The sequence below is a fragment of the Magnolia sinica genome, chromosome 19 (genome assembly GCF_029962835.1).
Source record: "Magnolia sinica isolate HGM2019 chromosome 19, MsV1, whole genome shotgun sequence".
Taxonomy (NCBI): domain Eukaryota; kingdom Viridiplantae; phylum Streptophyta; class Magnoliopsida; order Magnoliales; family Magnoliaceae; genus Magnolia; species Magnolia sinica.
In genome coordinates this window covers 62,530,700-62,555,139 of record NC_080591.1, presented here as the reverse complement: position 1 = coordinate 62,555,139, position 24,440 = coordinate 62,530,700, and the positions used below count along the sequence as shown (strand labels likewise).

General features: G+C 42.9%; 1 protein-coding gene across 4 annotated transcripts in view; it reads left to right on the top strand.

Moving 5' to 3' along the window:
- The window catches only part of LOC131234681 (probable aldo-keto reductase 2), a 52,389-nt gene that overhangs the window by 23,375 nt on the left and 4,574 nt on the right, over window positions 1-24,440 (top strand). For 2 of the 4 annotated variants that reach the window (XM_058231604.1, XM_058231602.1), the window contains exon 2: window positions 24,106-24,303. In XM_058231604.1, the coding sequence (XP_058087587.1) occupies window positions 24,106-24,303 (198 nt within the window). Of the gene's footprint in view, window positions 1-128; window positions 302-392; window positions 496-1,706; window positions 2,032-24,105; window positions 24,304-24,440 lie in introns of all 4 variants that reach the window. The other 2 variants (XM_058231607.1, XM_058231603.1) reach the window with 2 other exon arrangements.

Sequence of the window (24,440 nt, the reverse complement as noted above, 5' to 3'; positions counted from 1 at the left end):
GAAGTGTCAACACTGCTCTCTCTCTCTCTCTCTCTCTCTCTCTCTCTCTCTCCATTTGTATTTTGGCATTTGTTGGGTGATTTATTTCCTCATCATTGTTTTCTCTATATCTCTCTCTTTTGCACAAGATTGGAGAACTCAAGAAACTAGTTGAAGAAGGAAAGATAAAATACATAGGGCTATCTGAGGCCTCTGCTTCAACGATCCGGAGAGCACATGCTGTTCATCCAATAACTGCAGTACAGTTGGAGTGGTCTTTGTGGTCAAGAGATGCAGAGGAAGATATAATTCCTACTTGTAGGTGAGGTTCATCTGCAGCAACTTACCCAAAGCTTGCAGATAAATTAGTGTTTGGAACTGACTTATGATTTCAACTTTCTCATGCTATTCAGAGAGCTTGGCATAGGGATCGTTGCATATAGCCCTTTGGGGAGGGGCTTCCTCTCATTGGGGCCCAAAATGATTGATAATTTGTCAAACCAGGACTCCCGAAAGGTATGTGCCTTTCTGTTCATGGATGCATGTGATGCTTTTCATCGCTATAAAATACACTTAAGTGCTTGTAACACTAGGTGTGCTACGAACGTAACAGTGTAGCATTACTTTTAAAGCCATGTTTGGATAGAGATGTATTCCAAGGGTAATGAAAAGAAAAGGTTATGATTAGTCTATCATTATTTCCATGAACATTATGGATATATTGATTCCATATTTATGATCTTGTTGGGATAGCAAGTGAAAATTTCATGTTTGTGAGACAATGGTCACCTAATTTCTTGTACCAAAGAATCCATTGGAAAAGTGCAATGGTTGCTTCGTGGAAATCCTCCCCTTTGCTAGCAAAACATCTCAAACTTTCACATTAGTGGAAAACGTTTTCCATTTCCATCAATTTCCATAGAATTGGTGATATCCAAACATGCCTTAAAACTCGATTGAGTTGCCCGAAACTTGATTGAGTCAACTGGATTTGATTAGTTTTTTTTTCTTTTCTTCTTGGAAAGATAAAAGGGATTACATGGTGAAACTGCATGAAGTTGCAATTGGTTAATGGAAACTACTTCTTAGAGTGGGTGATTTGCTGGATCAATTTGCCCTATTATACCGACACGCATCATCCACATTTAATTGTATGGAGGCAGTGGGTACAACATAAATACCTATGAGGCTCATTGTGATGTTTGTGTGAAATACACTCCATTCATCGTTTGCAGCAGATCATTGTAATACTTGACCCCAGAAATCAGGCCCATCCAAAATTCAAGTGGGCCACGAAACCCAGAACAGAAGGATAGGACGCACACCATTGAAATCTTCCTGTCCTGAAGTCTTGGATAAAGCAGATATTTGGTTTTTCCCTTCATCCTCCGTGTACACACCTCATGAACAGGTTGGGTGTCATATAAACATCACAGTGGGCGCTTGGAAGATTTCAACATCAGACATCTTTGGCCCACTTGAGTTTTGGATTGGCATGATTCTTTGGGCTGACTCAGGTGATGGATGGATTGGATGTCACATGTACATCATGGTGGGGCCCTTGGAGATTCGCCAGTGCTGGGAGGAGAGGATGTGTCACTTCAATAACACTAATTGCCTCTGAGCATATCATGTAGCTTTATTCTCTGTCTAATGTATATTTGCTTTCTGTGCATGCATGTTCTGTTTCACGGCATGCTACTGAACTACTTTCACGGAACTGACAGTTTAGACCGAGATTTCAAGCTGATAATGTGGAGCACAATGCCCGCATATTCGAGTGTATAAATGAAATGGCGACGAAGAAGGGATGCACCCCTTCACAGCTGGCATTGGCTTGGGTCCACCACCAAGGAAATGACGTATGCCCGATACCAGGCACCACCAAGATTGAAAACCTCAACCAGAACATCGGAGCTTTGTCTGTGAAGCTCACTCCAGAAGAGATGGCCGAGCTTGCAACCTTGGCGGATGCCGTCAAGGGCGATAGATATGGAAGTGGAGTAGCTACTTGGAAGCAGTCGGAAACTCCGGCACTCTCATCATGGAAAGGCGAGTAAATGATCACAGTCTACAATGTCTTTCCTGTTGTGGGTGTTAGCTCGTCTTCTGTTTGGAAGCCTGGTATTACCCCTCCATGGTATATACCTCTATGAAGGTTGTATGAGTGGATGAACTACTGGTATCACCCCTCAATAGTATATATCTATTCATGTGTATCATGTAATAGTGGAAGAAATGCCGAGTGCACTCACTTGCATGAGAGGGAGATTGTTTTTTTTTTTCTTTTTTCTTGTTGTTTGTTTTTGTGTGTGTCAAGCACCACTCATTCGGTTGGGCGCACTGTGAGGATGCCTTGTGCTAAAATTCAGATGTGTCCACTCACTGGATAGGTTGGATTTGGGCCATTTATCATTCTTTTTCTAACCGTCCGTTTTCATCTTAAAAACTGTGGACCGCCTGATGAGTGGACCAGTCTGTTCATGCACTTGCATCTGTCACATGGACGGTCCAATATCAATAGATCTGAACTGTCTATCAAGTCCAAAGAACATTCTACAGATCACTATGCAAAAAATCCAACTGATCTGATGATCAAATCCATCCCTTGATTCGTCCATATTTCTGTAGCATTCTTTTTTCCGAGCCATGAATGAGATGGTTAGGACTGCCTAGCAAAAGTGCTCTTTAGAATCATAAGCAATTTATGATGTGGCCCAGCAAACACATTGATCAAATCCATCAATCAGAACAGGGCTACCTAATACGCTCCTGTTTTAAAGAGCTGCTTCGGCTTGCTAATATCACTAGCACATGCAATACAACTCAAGTGCACCTCACACGTGCCATCATGGCACTATAGATCCAAGATCCAATTCATCTATCAGAACAGGGCTACTATATTGATGTCCTAGCCCAAGAATCAGGTTCATCCACTGGTCAGATGGGCCACATTTACAAAACAAATGTACAACTCTAAAAAACTCTGAAGTTTTCCTACCAATCCACCTGTTTTCAATATTGGTGTCCACATGCGGATTGAATTCCCAGTAGGGATTGAACTCCTACTATTAAAAACTTCCTTCTTGGTGGTCACAGAAAGGTTTTGGATCAAGCTGCTATCCGTGTTTTCTCTTCGTTGAGGTCCGTTGAGCTTACGAACAGATTGGATCGTAACTAAAACATTACATTGGGACCTAGAAAGGCTTTAATGGTTGGTGTTCAATCATCACTGTTTTCAGGTGGTGTGGTCCACCTGAGATTTGGATCTGCCTCGGATTTGGGACCATGCCTTAAAATGAGTTAGCAAAACAAATACAGGCATGCATATACAACGCATACACATCAAGTTGGGCCCACAGGCAGGGCCTCGTCCATTTAGCTGTTGCCTATGCCGTTTAGTGGGCAAGTCCCTGTGGGCCCACCTTGATGTATGTGTTGTATATCCTCTCCGTCCATCAGTTTTTCATCTCATTTTAGGTCATGGTCCAAAAATGAAACAGATATAAATATCAAGTGGGTCACACCACAGGAAACACGGGTCATTGACCATTAAAAGCTTCTTTTGGGCCACAAAAGTTTTGGATCAAGGTGATATTTGTGTTTTCCTTTCGATTGCGTTTATGTTCATACTTGTCGATGTGACCTTATCAATAGGTTGGGTGGCAAGTAAACATTCGGTGGGCCCTAGGAATTTTTTAATGGCAGGCATTCAATGATCACTGTTTCCTGTAGTGTGGTCAACCTGAGATTTGGATCTGCTTCATTTTTTAGATGATGCCCTAAAATGAGCTAGGAAGACTAAGGACAGATTCATCTAATCTACGCCCTTCGGTCACAGACTCGGATTACCCGGTGTAGAAAAGAGCACCCATGTCCGTACAGTGTTGATGTGGAGCATCTTTATATCTACACCGTCCATCCACTTTTCCATATTGTTTTAGGGCATGAGGCCAAGCATGGGGCAGATCCAAAGCTCAATTGGACCACACTACATGAAACAGTGCGGATCAAATGCTTACCATTGAAAAATTCTTAACGGCACAAAAGTTTTGGATTTTTCTATTCATTCCTATCTTTGTTACCTTATGAACGGGTTGGATGGCAAATAAACATTATAACTAGCCTTGGAAAGGTTTAAATGGTGGTGTCATTGTCATAGCTGCTTTTATGTGATGTGGAGGGCTTTATATCTGTCTCATTTTTGGGCTCATGCTGTCAAATGATTTGGCAGAATAAATTGATGGCGTGGATGTAATACATATGTCATGGTGGAGCCCACACATATATCACATCAAAACAGTACTAACAACAGTGCCATGTTCTGCACTACCCAATCCGAGTCCATTGGTCACCAGTCCGTTAGGTCTTGCCAATGCCAAGGCTCACCCAATTCGATGAGGCCGTGACCATGGGTCCCACCTTGATGCATTTCTTGTATAGCAAGCTTTCCATTCATTTTGCCAATTCATTTTAGAGCATGAGAAAAAAATGATGTAAATCTAAATCTCAGGTGAACTACACTACATGAAAGAGTGGTAGTTGAGGTTATAAGAGTCTATCCATGAGTGTAGGGGAGATTTTATTATCATTATTTTTTTTAAAGATTTTCCCTCTCAATGCATCTGAATCTCAACCGCTCTAGCTTCATCTTATGGCTTACATGAAGGCTCTCGTATAAATTCCTTGTGGCATGGTTCACGAGAAACCATCTCTCTCTCTCTCTCTCTCTCTCTCTCTCTCTCTCTCTCTCTCTCTCTATATATATATATATATATATATATATATATATCTTCATTTAAGTCTTTGTGACATAAACAACAAGCTGGATGGATCTTCATTTAGGGCGTGTTTGGATGGGCAGATTAGATGGGAGTGGATTGTATTAGGGTGGATTGCATGACTTTCAAGGTCATAAATGGGTGCGTCAGTGGATTACATGCAATCCCACTGGATTGCTATATCCAGCAACCCAGCTAGTGGCATGTTTGGACGGGCGGACGGCTCTTGGGAATGCAAGCCTGATGGTGTTTGGCCGGGCATGGGATTGCACGCCATCCATGGGATTGATATACTTGGTGCTAACGTTTTTTGGATAGGATGGTTATAACCGTTTCGCGCCAGGAAACGGATTGCATACTCCCTTGCCATCAACTCCGTGGTTGGTGGTTTGTGCTCTCTGCGCCACACCATGATGTAAATGTTTCATCCATGCCGTCCATCCATTTTGACATATCATTTTACACCGTGGTCCCAAAAATTAGAGGGCTATATATCTCAGGTGGACCACACCACATTAAGATATAGCAACAAGCCCATTATTTTATCAGATAATTTCACATCAAATCTGTTCATTAGGCCATACAGGCCCAGATGGAGATATAAAACACAGATATCAAAGATCAAAAACTGCATGTGGACCCCACTGGTGTTTTTAAAGGTCGACCCTCATTCAACACTGTTTCTTGTAATGTGGTCCACATGATTTTTGGATATACCTAATTTTTAAAATCACACCATATAACGATGTGCAAAATAAGACAGAGATCATGGATGAAACACATACATTGTGGTGGGGCCCACAGAGCACCGACCACCAGCCATTGCCTGGTGTCAGTGGGAGTAGCAAGTCCTGTCGCTTACCTTGACATGCCCATAGCTTGTTCGGGTTATAAAATTGTGTGGGGCCCACTGATGTATGTCTCATCAACGCCGTTAATATCTAGTTTATTCAATCAATGTCACTATCACCATGGAACATGTCCACGTATCCGCATGGACCACATCATCTGACAGTGGTATGATACAAATAGATCCCAAAAAATATATGTCAATCGAAAAAAGAGATATATGAAACCATGATAAACAAAAGACAATCTCAAACATAAGTTGTGCGGGAAAAAGAGAGAAAAAAAATAAGTGACAAATAAAGAGTTACAGTCATCGGTGTTGGGCTAGAATTTAAAAATAACAAGGACGCCGACGCCAACTAGAAGAGCACATAATCTCTCTCCATCTGATGGGGGAAGATCATCAGTCGACATGGTCCTAGAAACCATGGCCTACGTCGCCTGCGCCGTCTGCATCGTCTGTCAGATGGGCGAAGACGAAGAATGACAGATGTCTAGCTCATCCGAAAATGTGCCAACCTGAACCGCATGAAATTCCGTGCAAGGTCTCGACGGTGCACATGCCTTACTGAAGTGACCGTCCCAGCATGCAATTGCCTCTTTACAGTTCCTGAATGTGCAATGTCTCGCTCTACTGAAGCCCTCCACCTCCAACCGAGCGTCGTCCCATGTCACGTATATTCCAGGCCTACGTCCCACCAAGACGACGTAATACTTCTCCTTTCCCATCTGCAATGATATGGTTGTAATTGGCACGAGATTTGTGTTTTGGAATAGAAATTTGCAAATAAAGTTTACATGCAGTATTGTCCTATCGAAAAACTCGTAAAGTACAAATAAACTTACTAAATGAAAACAAAATCCAGTTGTAAGTACATATCCTTCCAAGCAAGCGGATTGTGTGGTCTTATCTGTCTTAAGAAAATAAACTTACTAACGCATGCATATGAAACCATATGAAAGATGTTAATTACATAAAAGTTGTCACCATCACATAAGTCATATTGGTATATACTACGTATATACCACCATAAAAGTCAGTCCAAAAAAATAAATAAAAATAAATAAAAATCTAGAAAATCAAGTATATCAAAGTAATTACATGTCAACAACCAACAACCAAGAAAATATAACCAAAGATTTTAAATCCTTAGATGGATCCGACACCTCGGTCACTAAAGTGGTCATGAAGTGTTTTCTTCAACCACTCAATACGGTGCTCAGGTCGCGGACTCATAAAGAACGATGTTAGCCCCTTGTCCTTACTCAAGAGCTGACCAACCTCAATAAACTCTGAGTTGGTCAGGCCCTGAACCTCTTCTAGTGCATCAAGTACTTTGGAAGTGCAATTCACTGACTTGTCGAGTCTAAATTTCAGCATTGAGTTGGCAACTGTCTGTAGAGAGGCCCCGATTACTTCACAGGGACAAGGAGGGCACGATCGTTTCCTTATTGTGCTCCCACTTCAAGTAGCATCGGAATTAGCTGTGTGAGTGGGAGTGCTACATGAGCCGTGTTGTCCCATCGAAGGACTGTCTGGCGGAAATGGGATGGTCCCTGTGGAGTCTATGACAAAATCATCTGAGAGGTCAATTGTATCGTTAATATCATCATCCAACTCTCTCCATGCATCATCGAGTTCTCGTTGAAGACGAGATGATGATGCTGATGCGGCCGTACTCCTACTGCCTTGCACATAACGTCCCATCGCCTGGTCCGAACCAACAATAACTGCAGGATCATCCATTCTCTCAATCTATTTCCCGCGGAGTCTTTCAGCATGTGGGTGAGACTGCAGCCGTACATTGAGCATTTGTAAGTACAGTAAGAAGTAAATACTGATGTGAATATCTCCACTTTATATTTTGAAAATCATACCTTAAGATATCCTCCCAAACTTCATGAAGAGCCGTCACCACCATCCGCTCACTGTCCCATCCAAACCCGCTAGCCGCCAGCATGTCTTTCACTGTAGTGTACTCCCTCTTGTAATACCTTAATCGGTTCGACACATTCTGCAACTTGAGGACTATATTGGTATGCTTCATCATGGCTTCGGCGGCAATTTGGTACGCCTCACGTTTAAAACCATTATCGCCCTTGCGTCCCAATGCAACTTGTTCCAGAACTATGTCGATCATAATCTAATCCATATCGGGAGTCCATTTTATTTTTGGGGCTCGAGATGTAGGCTTGGCCAGGGATTTCATCGTCTTCACGCGTGGGGAACATCATGTGGGCACCCCTAGTGCCTTGACCAGTGACTTTGTTGATGTCGATGGATCATTAGACATCTTGTCTGCCATACCACCTAAATATCAAGTACATATGATAATTTGCAAATGTCAATCATAATAATAAGAAAGACAATTATTTCAAAAGGACTAGCAAAATCATCATCGAGTATCTCCATATGATGAATTTATTTAGTCAGAAGTTGGAAAATCATAATTCCATTGTCAGGTACGTAACGTTTTGTGAAAGTAAATAACAACAAGTCATGAAAATTAAACATATAGCGATCAATTATCTACTCTTACTATTCTTTTGCGCATCCACCCACATTCTAGTTGCAATATTTTCGCGCACGTGAATCCAAGCATCCTTTTCATGCTGAGATGCTCGCAGTAATCATTGTCGCTCATCGTTCGTTGATACCTGATAAGGCATTGGGTTACTCTCCCCATCCGCAATAGTTATTCCAGCATATTCCATCTCTTCTTGAGATTACTATCCGGTATGCATGAATTTGTGTAAGACACAGCAGGCTATCACAATTTGGACCTGTGTGTGAAATTCATACTGCATGGCGGTCGTAACGCCCCGAAAATCGGGGGTCGAGAAAAAGCTCAACTCCCGAGTTCCAACGCATCACTTATGCAACATAGAAAATGATGTTTAAATGGTGTTCACATTAGTGCATTAAATATGAGTGAGATTATACTAAAACAACATATCATACTCCAGAGATAATTAAGTTAAGTAAGCTAAAGACTGAGATAAGTATATAATGTATATGAGTGTTTCTCAATCCCCAAAGTATGAGTAGGTTACCAGGCTAAATATATACATGTGTTGATCCACAATATACAAAATACAAAAAATGTACATGTCAAACTAATTCATATAATCCCCGTAATCCCGTCAAATAGGAACAAGGTCAACGAGGACCCGCCTGATAGCTGAACATAAGAGAATTTTTCTTCCTCGTCCATGAAGTCCATTTCAGCTGTATAGACTCCGCCATTACCTACATCTACAACAGAGTCTGCGTAGTGTTTTAAAACACCGTCCTAGGTAGGAATGAGTAGCTAATTCAGTGGGACTATAAAGCAAAGGTTAACATGTTATCAATTCAGTCAAGCAGTAATGATAAAGCAGTACATCAAACAATCATAGTTACTCTTATTAATGCAGGGATGATATGTATTAATAATGCATGCCCTCGCCTGCACTCCCTCTGCGACATCATCTCACGGTCACGCATGCAATACTCCCGTTGTGCTCAACTCCAATGCTAAAGGCACATGTAACGCGGTGCATGTGCATGATTAGCCAAGTTCTTAATTAGACTTATTCATACAGCAGGTTGGGGAAGCTAAGGTACCTCCCTTAAATCATTACCCAAACAATGATTCATCTAGGGTCGTCAATCACATACGATAAGCAAGTTCATGTCACTACGGGAGGCTCATCACCATCCGCGTAGGCTTGTTTATACTCGAGGTCACTACGGAAAGGCTCGTCATCTTAGCGTTTGTAACGCCCTGAAATTCGGGGGTCGAGCATAACTCAGCTCCCGAGTTCCAAAACATCACTTATGCAACATAATTAATGAACGATGTATGTTGACTGTATTAGCACATAAACATGGGATAGATTAAGCCAAAACGCAGATATGATTCAGGGATAAGTGAATAAAGCAAGCGGAAGACTTATAGTAAAATATGTGTACAAGTGTAAGTCCCTGAATTACATATACAACCAGATCGTGTAAAAGTGTTATTTATCAAAATTATAAGTACAAGTTACATCATTAACGCCCTGAAATTCGGGGGTCGAGCATAACTCAGCTCCCGAGTTCCAAAACATCACTTATGCAACATAATTAATGAATGATGTATGTTGACTGTTTTAGCACATAAACATGGGATAGATTAAGCCAAAACGCAGATATGATTCAGGGATAAGTGAATAAAGCAAGCGGAAGACTTATAGTAAAATATGTATACAAGTGTAAGTCCCTGAATTACATATACAACCAGATCGTGTAAAAGTGTTATTTGTCAAAATTATAAGTACAAGTTACATCATTTCAGTTCCCAAAATAGTAATCCCATAGATCCGCGCAATGCATCGAGGCTCGCTAAACCCGCTCAAAACCGCATATAGGAGTAGGCGGCCTCGTCGTCATCCGGCTCGCTCGCCTCGACGTCGCATCCACATCTGCAACATCGGGGCCTAAGACAGAGTCCGGTGGGTGTGTAACATCCCGAAACGTGGGAGTGAGTGATCAACTCAGTGGAACAATAAGGCACTGGTTAACATGCTATCAGTTCAATCAAAGAGTAATGATAAAGCATAACACTTAAATAAAGCCTAATTACTCTTATTCATGCCGGTATGAATGCAATATGATGCGTGCCCTCACACGTACACCCTCAGCGTCTTCATCTTACGTTACGCATGACATCGCCTCAAAGTGCGCCACATCTACAAAGCACATGCAAATGCGGTGCATGGTTATGATTACCAAGTTGTTATGCGTCCATTTCACACAACAGGATTGGGAAGCTAAGATACCTTCCTCATATCACCATCCAAACAGTGATCCATACTAGGGTCGTCAATCCTAGATATCGCATACGATCATATAGTTGCGGTCATAGCAAAGGGCTCGTCACCAATCAATGCACGCCTTTCATGCCTTTACTACCACAGATCGGCTCGTCACCTCCTTGCGGTATCCAGGTATGCTCGAGGTCACTACAAAGGGCTCGTCACCAATCAATGTAGGCCGACAGCACGAATATAGTGTCCCATACCACCATAATCGGCTCACGAGTTAAGTTGCTCCTTGGTCACTACGGGGAGGCTCGTCACCCCAGCGTAGGCCGACAGCTCGACCACGGTGTCCCATACCACCATGTCCGGCTCATGAGTCTTAGCGGATCAGGTACCATGGTTATTAGGATTTCACTGGTACGTTCGGTACCCTAGATTCAAGCAGTAGCGTCCATACATGGTTAAATACACTGGCCAATCGGGTTATTTGACGAACTCGACTAGCACGAGCGCACGTTGAATTGAACAACGTGGAGTGCGCAAACACTCCGCGTGGTCGAACCACTGCCGCCAACTCTAATACGACTCGGGTTCGTCTAATGCGTCTCACGTGACGAAAGCAATCTCAACCACGACCATAGGGTCAATTACCGATTTCCTGGACTAAGGCATAGTCCCAAACATCCTACACTACGACAGATATTCATATGGAATGTAAAACAGTAATGGATCAACAACTCAAATCAAGGTTAGGGTTAGGTTAACTTACCCCAAAAGAACTCAGAATCGCCAAAGGAACGATTCAAAGTGAAGATTCAAAGGTGAAGAAAAATAAGGAAGAATCAAGATGATTCACCAACCAATCTCTCTCACTAACTCTCTCTTTTCCACTCTCTTTCCAAGCTAGGGTTAGAGAAAATTCGTATGGAAATGAGAGCTAGGGTTTAAGGACTATATATAGACCTTAAAATGATGGAAATAACCCCAGGGTCAAGGTATACTTAGGTTATAACCAAAGTACGCCTTTCTCGATCCAACGAAGCACTTCTGGTGGGCCTATAACCACGAAAGGTCGGACTTAAGCTCACTGACCATGGATCTAGGTCAGGCTGAGTTTTCGCGATCGGATCAGTGGATCGGCCGTGGCGGACCACACTCAATTCAACGGTCACGAAACTCGATCGGTCCACAAGCACTAGGATATGCCGGGGCCAACCATCCTGATTAGAGGGTGAAATTGGGTCAGAATCCAACGGTCAGATAGCTTAAAATTGTCGCGCAAGCGACACGACTCAGATTTCATAAAAAGCTTATTAAATTCCAACCGTTCTCACACTCTTCACTCCGAGCTCAACCAAATCGACCCAGAACATCAGATCGACTTGATTTTTGAGGTGAAGACCAAGCCCAACTCAGTGACCGCAACAGCCTAAGATCATTGCCATCGGACTTTCGACGCGCGGTCTAGGTCCGATCCAGATCTTCCACAAATTCCCCAGAACAACTGGATTTAGCTATTCATCAATAAATACAATGACGAATCGAAACAGGAAAGGCCGAAATACCCTGTTCATCAGATCCATGAACACGGCCGGTGCGTTCGTCAGACCGAACGACATCACAAGGAACTCATAATGACCGAAGCTGGTCCTGAAAGCGGTCTTCTACACGTCTCCATCCTTGACGCGCAACTGATGATACCCTGACTGCAGATCAACCTTCGAGAAGTACCGTGCCCCCTTCAACTGATCAAACAGATCATCAATCCTGGGCAAGGGGTACTTATTCTTCACAGTTACCAGATTCAACCTGCGATAATCAATACACAATCGCAAGGAACCATCCTTCTTCTTCACAAACAGAAAGGTGCTCCCCAAGGAGACACACTGGGCCGAATAAAACCCAATTCCAGCAAACCATCTATCTGCTTCCGCAACTCCTCCATTTCACTCGGAGGCATCCGATAGGTGGGTAAAGAAATGGGTGCCGCACCAGGCATAAGATCGATAGCAAAATCAATCTCACGCTGAGGAGGTAATCCAGGAATCGACTCAAACACATCTTCAAACTCCTGAACCACCACGTATTAACCAACGCCGACTCGGCCGAACTCTCTAACAAAGAAGAATAAAAATCAATACGAATAGGGTAATTGACCTGAACTGGAAAAGTAACAGCTCCCTCAGGTCCATGGATCGTCACCGATCTCGCTTCACAATCAATCTCACTCGCATCCTCGTGAGCCAATCCATACCCATAATAACATCGTAGTGATAAAGTGGTGCGACTAGCAAATCAACACGGATCGATCCACTTCCCAGATCGACCAAACAATCCATACAACGCTTGCCCAAGGCAGAGGACATCCCCGTAGCGGTAGTAAGCGTCACTCCATGCATAGGAACAGATCTCAAACCCAAACGCCTAACTGCCGCATAAGAAATAAGAGAAGTAGTGGACCCTGTATCCACTAGCACAGAAACGGGAATACCTTCAATATGCGCTGTCACCTCAAAGGACCTCGGCACCAAGTCAGACATGCGCTTCTACTGAAAGCGCATGAACACGAGCTTGCTGCCGACGATTCGGCGGAGGAACCATGGGCGGCTGAGGTGGCCTAGCTAGGAACTGTCAGTCTGAAGGATGGATGAGCTGGCGCCGATCGAAGAGGAGGAGGAGAAATAATCGAGGCATCGGACGGCTAACCCTCTGCGGTGGAGTAAAACCACCGGCTCGCATAGGAGAAGCATAAACGGTCCAAGTGCCCCACCTTCCCACAATAAGAACATCTCAGATCAGCTCTCATCTGCTGAGCGGGCGGCGCCGAACGCCTCGGAGGAGAATCAACACGCGGCCTCTTGCAAGGAAAGGTGCACCCTGGAAATCGGTCGCGGCCCAGGAGGCATCGGTGCTCGCATGCGGGACGCTCTATCTCGTCCTGCTTCGCTCGCAAGGACATGCTCACTAGCTCGCATTCACACATAGTTTACAAAGCAAATCTTCGATCGGATCTCGGGTCTCCCCTCATAAAAACGCCGCATCCTCATCGGGTGATCACCCAGATCAAAGGAACATACCGCCCCAACTCGCAAACCGGTTCTCATACTCCGTAATCGACAACCCTCCTCGACGGAGGCGAAGGAACTCACTCTCCTTCTCATGTCGTTACGTCACCAGGAAATACTTCTCGTGGAAGCACGCCTCAAACGCCCGCCACGACCACACGAAGTCCTCCTCGACAGGCGAAGCACACTGTCCCACCACAACCGGCCTCCTTCTCAAACATGAAGGTGGCAAGCTCAACTGCTCGACCTCAGAGGTGCAACGGCCTCGGCATCTTAGAGATGCGGTCAATCCAATACTCGGCCTCCTCGCCTATGAGAACCCGCAAAGTAGGAGGTCGCAAGCGCTGGAATCGCTCGAATGTGCCGCTGGCCCCCTCGCACTGGCACTCCCGGATGGAGGCATAGGTGAAACAGTTGGAGTCGCCCTACCGACTGAGCAAAGATGCCGGCCATGGAGGAGAGGAACTCCTGCGGCTGTTGCTGCTAGACAAGAACTGTTGTTGTTGCTGGATCAACAACATCATCTGCTCAAACCTATCAACAGTGAAGCGTAAGAAGGTGCATGGCTCGCTCAGAACCGAGGGTGTGATCGAGGAGCCATAGGTGTCGACTCCAACACCAAAGACGAGATGGACTCCGCTGCGGATCTCGATCGGCTATCGCTCAAGGGAGGAACCCCAACAAGCGACTCAATCAGAGAAAGACGGGCCGAAGTCTTCGAACCCTTAGGAGGCATCCCTACATTAAATCAAAGGATGCAACCTGTCAGATTCTAAGTCACATAATCCATCCACACAACAACAACACAGCACAACTCCAAAAACAAACAACATGCATTCCATTAACCAAAATCGTCGCAATACAAGTAGTGCAGCAATACATGAATCACGACTAGGAAAGCATGAAAACAACAACATCTAACACTTCAAACAACCACAACAACTACAACCACTAACAGCTACAACACTACAACAACTCCAACTACAAGCCAACAACGGCTACACACAGAAAGAAAAACACAACAAAGCAAAGACGGCCACGACGACAGCTACTCGTCGGAATCAGGAGATAGAGGCGGAGCACCCTTATCTTGCAAGCAACACAGGATAGACTTCAAAGTCCGGGACATCTTCTTAAACTTGTGCTTAACCAAGCCTCGAAGATCAACCATCTCCTGGCGTAAAGCAGCTTGCCCTTCTTCAAGCCGTGTAAGACGGCATCTTTGGCAATCTGCTCTGCACCCCAGAGGAGAGCTATCACTCGAATCCCGTGCCTCAATCTCTTCCTCGTCTTGCTCTGCTTCTTCCTCGGACTCCGCACCACCTTTAGCATAACTCTCATCATCACCACTCTCGCACCCGGCCTCACCCTCGAGGCAAGCCGACTGTAACCAACCTCCATCAGCTTAAGGGTCCTCAAGTTGATATGGCGAACAGGGACCGGCTTCTCAGCTCCAAGCCTATAGCCAAACTCATGTGCGATCTTGCAAATGAGGCGGCCAAAGGGAAGAGACTCGGTCCGTCTACTCGAACGAGCGATGAGAATAATCTGACGCAGGACGTACGTCGGCACACACAACTTCGCATCCTGCCCCACCTGATATAGAAAATCTACCATCAGGCGCGTACACTCGCTGCGATTGCTCCACCTGGGATACACATTGAACGTAAAGATGTGGTGAAGCAAACGGAAGTCGTCCGTCATGAAAGAAGCCAGAAGACTCCTATTCGGCTGCCATTCAACCAGACGACCACACAAGGATCGGGTGCGACGATCCCTCTCGCGCACACTGTCCACATTCTTCTCGCTGGCATGCACTTCCCCAAGTGGCACCTTCAAGAGTCGGGATATCAAAGCAACATTGACAATTCTAACTCGACCGCTACCACAGGGAATCTTGAACTGCAGAGGATCCAGCGAAGGCTCCAGAATGTTGGCATAGAAGGCCCGAACAGTGCTAGCATTCGCGCGATACTCGCCTTCGAACAAGGGACCCCAACCGGCCCCTTCTAGGCGCTCCAACAAAAAGAACTCTCCAAAGAGCCGCGGATCAACATGAGCTTCAAAAAGGACTCTACGCCCCTCATAGACTCCATGCGACAATTCCGCCAACAAGGTCCTACTGACAGGAGCTCGAGGATCGAGGTCCCGCTTCGTCTGGAACTCGCGCGTGGCGGACGTGCTAGCGGCGGCACCTCTCGGCCTCCGTGCACGGGTTGGGCGGCTCGGCCCGGCTTCATCCACGGGCGCTCTCTTCTTCCCCATCAAGGAAAGAAGGGAAGAAATGGAAAAGATGGCCGTCACAATCTCAAAGAGGGCCATGCGAAATGAGAGAAAGAGAGAAATAGGAAGATGGTGAAGCTTACACACAACTATTAGCCAAATAGGGAATGAAAGGGCTCAAATGAGAGGGAAAGATGGAGAAATCAGCAATTCAGGACTTGTGCCATGTTGTTATGCTTTATCAGCAAGTCAGGGACTCAGATTTCATAAAAAGCTTATTAAATTCCAACCGTTCTCACACTCTTCACTCCGAGCTCAACCAAATCGACCCAGAACATCAGATCGACTTGATTTTTGAGTTGAAGACCAAGCCCAACTCAGTGACCGCAACAGCCTAAGATCATCGCCATCGGACTTTCGACGCGCGGTCTAGGTCCGATCTAGATCTTCCACAAATTTCCCAGAACAACTGGATTTAGCGATGGATCCCAGATTTCAGAGTAACGTAGCGCTCACTAATCTACACGTTTAGAGCCATGCAGATACAATTTAAAGTGATTGATGCGAATTTCACAAGCAATCAAGTAAAGCGCTAATTACCCCAAAAACAACTACTTAAGGAAAGATTAGCACAAAAATTCCAAGGTCGTTACAGCGTTGTCCTAGGGTATACTCGAGGTTACTCCACCGACGCCTTACCAACTGGTAGTCTATTTTCAAAGGCTCGTCACCAACCCGACTGGGGACCACAGCCAGGCTGCGCCAGGGTAGGTCGATAGCTCGAATATAGTGTCTCATACCACTGTATTCGGCTCACGAGTTTGGGTTGCTCACTGGTCACTACGGAGAGTCTCGTTACCCTAGCGTAGGCTAATAGCTCGACCACGGTGTCTCATACCACCATGCCCATCTCATGAGTCTTAGCAGATCGTGGTACCAAGGTTGGAGCGGATTTTACATTGGTAATTGGTACCTTAGATTCAAGCAGTGGCGTCCATATATGGTAAACACACAATGGGCCAATCGGTTTATTAGACAAGTTCGACTAGTACAAGCGTACGTTGAATTAATCGACATGGTACCACTGTCAACAATCATCATCCGACTCGGATTCACCGAACGCATCAAGTGTGGCGAGACTAATTCGGCCACTCAAATAGGAATTATTACCGATTGCCAGGACTACGTTATAGTCTCAATCGTACTCAAATGCAACATGTGGAGACGTGATAATCATATAGGCATTTAACAAACAATTCAAATATAAATCTCATTTGAGCATTTTAACAAACACATTGAACATGTTATTATACATATGCATTTCATCCATAGATCACGTAGTAGCAATTTAGATTACATGAAGGAAACTATAAATACTGATAAGGTAATTGAGAATCCTATCTCAACACCCTTACTAAAATACATTCCATCAAGCAATTTCTCATTCAATTATTTTATCAAACACTTTGACTACACATTACTTTATACATAGACTACATTAGTTACGACATATATTATGACAAATCCTTTCACAAGGGGATTGTCATACAGACAACAAACATGAATCTTAGATTAATAGTCATGACAAGCACAAATTAGGATTTCACACTCATTCAAACAATTTATCAAACACGTAGGATACATAATACCACATACATGAACTAGTCTAGTTATAACATATATTATGACAAATTCTTTCATAAAGGAATTGTCACACATACAACGAACATGTATTCTAGGTTAATAGGCATGGCCAACATAAATCATAATTTCACTTTCATTCAAACATTTCAACAAACACATAAAATGCACTTTATATCTACATAGTACACATACATGTATAGTTATTAGATACATCGTAACTAAGATCACATGGCAGCAATCAAGTCAGACATAAATCATTGCTGATAGTGAAAGCCTTGAAAACCATAACCTAAGCATTTATAGTCCACACATTTTGTCGGTAAATTCGTATCGAACTCAGTTCGAACACTACACATTTGTTTACGGCACAACGGCTACCTGAATCACGAAATATGTTAGCTATTACATCGATTATTCTATTTGGATACCTAAAACAAATTAGGGTTAGGATTTCTTACACAAATCGAAGTTGGATTCGACGGTGTAGCTAGATGTAGAGGCAATTTAACACGTGGAGTAGCGGGAAGGAACTACAGCAGTAAACTCTAAAGACCTCCCTTTCGATCTCCACTCCTTTCTCCCCTTTTCTCTCTTCTCTCTCCTAAGGTTTGGAGAAAATCATATGGAATAGAAATGGGGTGGGTTTAGGCCCTTATATAGGCCCAGAACTGATGGTAATGGCCCTAGGGCCATGGTATACTTAGGTTATAGCCAAAAGTCGACAGTTTCGGGCCAACAGGGCTTATCTAGAGGCCCATTTCCTGCATACGATCTGAGAAAAGTTCCCTGCCATTGGATCTAGGCCAGGTTGAGATTTCGGTCCAATCGGATTTATGGATCAACCTTGGAGGACCTGTTTCAGTTCAACGACTATCGTCACTCAATCAGGGCCACAAGTACACTGACCTATGTTGAAATTTTTTCCTGATCAGAGGGTGTAGTTGGGTCAGAATCTGACGATTTGAAACCTTAAATTTGGCTTACAAGAGAACGGCCCAAATCACTTAAGTTTTAGTTCATTTTCTAAAGATATTCGTGTTTCTCACACACTTCGCTTCGGGCTCAAGTTGTGCGTTTCAGGATACTATTTGGACTTGATCTTCGAAATGGTTATCAAGCCCAGTAAGGCGGTCATAACCGTATAGTTTCGCGATAATCGGACTTTCGACTCGTGGTCCAGGTCCGATATGGAGTTTCAAGATGCTCCCGTGAGCAACTGGGCTTTGAGATTGATCTTAGATTTCTAGGTAATATTAGGTTAGCGATTCTAATGGTTTTGGTTCTTGCAGTTCGTATAGAAAGTGATTCAAGTCAAGTCAATCAATTATTTAGTTTAGTATTTAACTAAATTCCGCCCTAATTACGACAGAATAAGGTCCTAGGGTAGGAGAAGTTGATCTATCCAAACAACCTATTTATTTTGTGATATTCCCTATGGTTAATGGTAAAAAACCCATTTTATTTATATATTTACTAGTTATAGTAAATTTTAGTTTAAGTATTGTTCTCCATCATTTAAACTTTAAGATTAGTGTCTAATATAAAAGTACTTAGAAAAATTTGAAAAATAAGGTGGTGAAAGGTGAGATTTTTGAAGGAAATGGGTTGAAAGGGGATTTGAGACTTTGGGATTGAGTTCTGAGAAGTTAATAGGGTGTTAAGATCGACCCATTGCCTAAGGACGTCTAACTCCAAGTTGGCAAAAATCTGAGATGTTACAACTTTATTATAGGTATGTTGATATATATAGTCTAAGTGTTTGATAAAATGCCTGAATGGTAATTAAACAACTCTTTCATATTTGTAGACGCTCTCCCGGTTCGATACTCCTGTAAGTGGTATCGAATGCCCCGATATAGAGCCATAAAACCGAGTGAATGTACATATCCGGCATTGACAACATAATATTTTCCTACACATTTGAATCAAAGTTCCATTGAGTAAACAATCAAATAATTCAAGTAAATGAAATAGATTGACAATCTCTTAATAGATAACCAGTACCATGTGGGACAAGCAAGGGATCATCTTATCGACTTAATGCATTGTGTAAGACCCTCGCATCTGAAGCAGAACCCTCCCAACCGACTAATATGTATAGAAAATTCATATCAAATGAACACACTACCAATTTGCCCAAAAAGCTACATTCTCTATCTGGTTATCGGCGTGAAGTGAGAAATTACCGTTCGGTTTGCAGGTCCTTAGATTCGGGTGATTTTTAGGGCTAGTTCTATTTATGGCGGAAGCCTTATATCCAATTTCCCAACATCATTGTAGGTGAGCCCACGTGGCCCTAACAGAGTCATTTGCATTAGGTGGTTGTGATCTTTTGTTGAATTGAACAAAGTGAGTAGTCTGATCATTGATGTGGACGGTCCATTGCGTCTGAACCACCCTTGGTCATGGGCCATCGAGCCAAATTTTGGTTACTTGAAGTTAACCATTAGATTAATAGTTTGCTTCAAGATGGTCTAATCATTAAATTGGATAGTCCATTTGCCGGACCTCACCTTCAAGATGGTCTAATCATCCTAGGTGGGCCCACATCGCCTAACAGAGGAATTTACATTAGATGGTTGCTATCTTTTCTGATGTAACGCGTTCTGGTTGGATGGACAAAGTGGATAGTCTGATCGTTGATCTGGACCGTCCATGACGTATCGGAATTTTGGTTACACAAAGCTAACCGTTAGATTAATAACTTGCTTTAAGATTGTCTAATCCAACTGTGTGGTCATCCGCTAGACCTCACCTTGGGTTGTTTGTGTCTCAGAGTAATATTTTAATCCATTGACCCTTAGGGGTAGTTTGGCACCATGACTTTGGGGGGATCTACCGGGATTTCAAATCCCATGGTTGTTTGGCACCATAAAGTAATGGGGTTTTAAATCTAAGGGGTTTCAAATCCCCACAAAGAGGAGATTTGGAATCCACCGTGAGAGCTTGGATTACTTCTAAAATCCTTCTAAGAGTTACATGTGTAATATATGTGTCACTAAACTATTAAACTATTGGGCACATGGCCCACTAATGATATCCCAAAACAAATAGATTATCAATTGCATCATTAATATGATGATCAATGCCATCTAGATATTGTCCATTTAAATCAACGGTTAAAAATCGTAGGTTAGTCACTCAAACATTATCTTGTGCTTATGGCCCATCCGAGACTTGGAAATTTATCGTTTTCAGGCAAAGCATATATTTCAGCGGGCTTATTACAATCATTGTGTCAAATATTTTATATGTTCACTAATTAGAGATATTAAAGTTGATTTAGTTATTAAATTCAAACTCTTATAAATATGCCATGCATACTACTTTTGGATTAACGTTAATTCTCAATCCAGGGCGCCAAACACAGGAGGATTTTAAATCAAGGTGGTTCCAAATCCAGGGGGTTCTGAGTCCAGGCTCCCAAACGGGCCTTAAAAATTTAATCAACCTCAATAAATGGATGGATGTACCGGAAAGCGCCGAATTGATGTATCTATTATATATCACACCATTCATCATTTTTTGGTATCATTTTAGTGGATGATCCAAAAAATGAAGCGGAACCAATTATAAAGTTTGTACCATATCATAGCAACAGTGGTGATCGATCATTAATGGGCATAAAAGTTTTGATTCAACCGTTCAAGCTTATTTTTGTTTTTTTACCCATCGCACATGTTTATGTGACACTACAATTGGAAGAAAATATGAATGTGCAACCTAAGAAGCAGATACTAGCCAGCAAAGGGTGACTTTCGCAATTAGCTCGGGTTGGTGACTTTCGCAATTAGCTCGGGTGCTCCACGATCCTAAAAAAAGGGTGACACTATAAGCTGATTGGAGGAAACGAAAAGGTGGGCCCTAATTAGCTTTTAATGGTAGGGTGTTCAATCACTGTTGTTTCCTAAAGCTTGGTCCACCTAAGATTTTGATTTTCTTCATTTTGATAATCTCCTGAAATGATCTTAAAAAAGATATATAGATGACATGGATATAAATTAGTTACATCAAGGTGGGCCCTATGGTAAGGGGCGCACTAGCTTGGGTGAGGGAGACCGAAGACTATTCTGCCCTAACCATGGGGCCCAACTTAATGCATGTATTTTGTATCAATATGGTATGAAATTGTAGTGATTGACCATTAATGACCAATAAAGGTTTAGGATGAAGTTGAAATTTAATTTTCTCCCTTCATTCATGCTTACATGGCATTATCAACGGATTGTCCAGTTCTTGGGCTGGGATGGTAGGTGGAGCCCACTGTGATGTCTGTGAGAAATCCATCCTGTCCATCTGTTTTTATAGTTCATTTGAGGGGAAGTGACAAAAATGAGGCACATCCAAAACTGAAGCGGGCCACGGAAAAGGAAACAGTAGGGATTTAGTAATCACCGTTGAAACATTTGTATGACTATAAAAGTTTTGCATTAGCCTAAGCTTTAGGTATTTTCACTTCATCCCAATGCAAATGACCTTATAAAGGATTTGGATGGCATAAAAACATCAAGGTGGAGCCTAAGAAGGTTTCAACATCAGAGATTTCTTTTCCCACAATTTACCCTCATACAGCACACTTAAGTCTAGGGTCCATCTCTGGTTTTTTTTTTTTTTGGTCGTATCCTAAAATGAGCTAAAAAACGGATGAATAGAATGTATTTCTCACCATCATGGTAGGGTGTGCCCCTACTCTACTCCATTTATGAGAGACTTGGCTACTGAATTGACGTCACCAGGCTCTACTATGATGTATGTTTGGTATCCACACCGTCCATCCATCCATCCATTTGGGAAGATTATTTTAAGACATGAGACAAAGAATGAGTCAAATCCAAAGCTCTAGTGGACCCTACCATATAAAAAAGTGGAGAGAGTGACTGACGCCCACCGTTAAAACCTTCCTAACGTATCCTATGATGTTTATTTGGTTCTACCAACCTGTTCATAAGTTAAAAAAGGGAAAACACAAATACAAGTTTGATTGAAAACTTCTGTGCCCCTAGAAGGTTTCAACGGTGAGCGTCACTCTCTTCACTCTTTCGTGTGGTGGGTTACACTCTGAATTTGGATGTGAGTCTCACATTTTTTGTCTCGTGCCCTTAAATTATCTCTCCGAGTGTATGGCCGGTGTAGATACAACACAGAACTTGTGCGTAGGGGTGCACATTGAACCGGTAGAACCATGGAACCGGACCGGAACCGACCAAATAGTCCAGTTTGGTCCAGTTCTAGAATGCACTGGTTCCGGTTCCAAAAATCAAAGAACCGGTTACATCAGTTCGGTTCTCAGTTTGGGGGCATGTAGAACCAAACCGAACCGAACCGTGAATCGATTTGTTATCCGATCTGTAGAACTGAACCATGGAACCGAACCTGGAACCGAACTTGGAACCGAACAAAGAACCCTTTGATTGTTTCTATATTTGACTCATGATTTATGGTTTATAATGCACCATTTAATTATTTTCATAAATATATTTTTGCACACCTTATACAATATCTAAACCATTCATCAAATGAACCACAACATAGATGGACATGGGCTAAATAATAAAATTAAACATGCAATTGGTCTGGAATATAAAAAGCTCCGAAATTTTGGATTAATAGCTTGCTTCAAGATTGTCTAATCATCAACTGTGTGGTCCTCTGCTGGACCCTCACCTTGGGTTGCTTGTGTCTTGTAGTAAGGCTTTGATCCATTGACCCTAACAATTTAATCAACCTTAGTAAATGCATGGATGTAATGGAAAGCAATACTAGTTGGATGGTTGGGATCATCCAATTCAATGTGACTTTTGCACACTGGCTCTTGAAAAGTGGGTTGAATTGGAAATACAGAGCGGAAGGCTGTTTTGGGCTATCTCTGTCTCAAATACAACTCATTTGCACAATGCAAAGTGGTTGCATAGGATCATTCCCTTATTGTAAGTGGAGAAAGTATCAGATGCTTCAGAATATCTTATGTTTCAAGAACTCAACCCCTGTGCATGCGGCACGTGTGTACAGCGTGCCAACCGTTCATTTCTTCAGTCCTGCTGTGGACAGCGCATACCCCACATAGAAATCACACTGGTGGGGTGATGCCTCTGCCATTGATTGAAAAACTTGTGAGGATTGCAAATTGGGAAAGGCTACCTCGGATTGGGGGTCGCTTTGGTACGTGGTACACGACTTCCTACAATACGTCATACGCTAGGGGTAGTAGGATCATGTGCGTCAGTTCACTACATACAGTGTGTATGGAATATAGTTTTATATATGAACTCATATTGCAATTTATGTATGAAGTGATAAATGTTATTATTATAGACCACACATGCTTACTGTTATATTATACTAAATAAATAAAAGTATAGATCGCTACATTTTAAATATAAACCTGCATTAACCTAATCAATGGTGAGAATTTAAAGCCATGATGCTGGGTCGCTAAAATTAGTTATCCTGATCGCAAATGACCCATAATCCGGATTGCTCAATCCAGAACGGAAAACAGGTAACATTGCAATTGGATGGGCAGGAGAAAGTCCAACCAAACCAATGGTCAGCTTCAGCAGGAACAGGTCCTGAAATCAGTGGCTCTGATCTTCTGACCATGTGATTTTTGGCCTATGACCCATCTATAGTGAGGTCCAACAAGACGATGGTTTGGATCTCATACGCTTCTCAAATGTATGCCAAGAGTGAATGCTTGAAAACTAAGATATTAGCATCTAGCAACTCGAAGCTTTTACTTATTACCATCCACCATTCTCATCCTCATCTTGATTCTGCAGGCCCTTAAAGGGATAAGGAAGGACGTTGAGCTGGCTACCAAGTTTGGGATCAGTTTCACTGACGGGAATAGGGAGATACATGGGGATCCTGCTTATGTGCGGGCCTCCGGCGAAGCTAGCTTGAAAAGACTTGATTTTGATTGCATCGACCTTTATTACCAGCACCGCGTCGATACTAGAATTCCCATCGAGATTACGGTAGCTATATGTTTTGTTTTATTCTCAATGAACATCATCATCATCATCTTACTACTGCTGCTAATATGACTACTACTAATACTACTGTACTATTGCTTTTGTTGTTGTTGCCGCCATTGCTGCTTTTGTTATTGTTA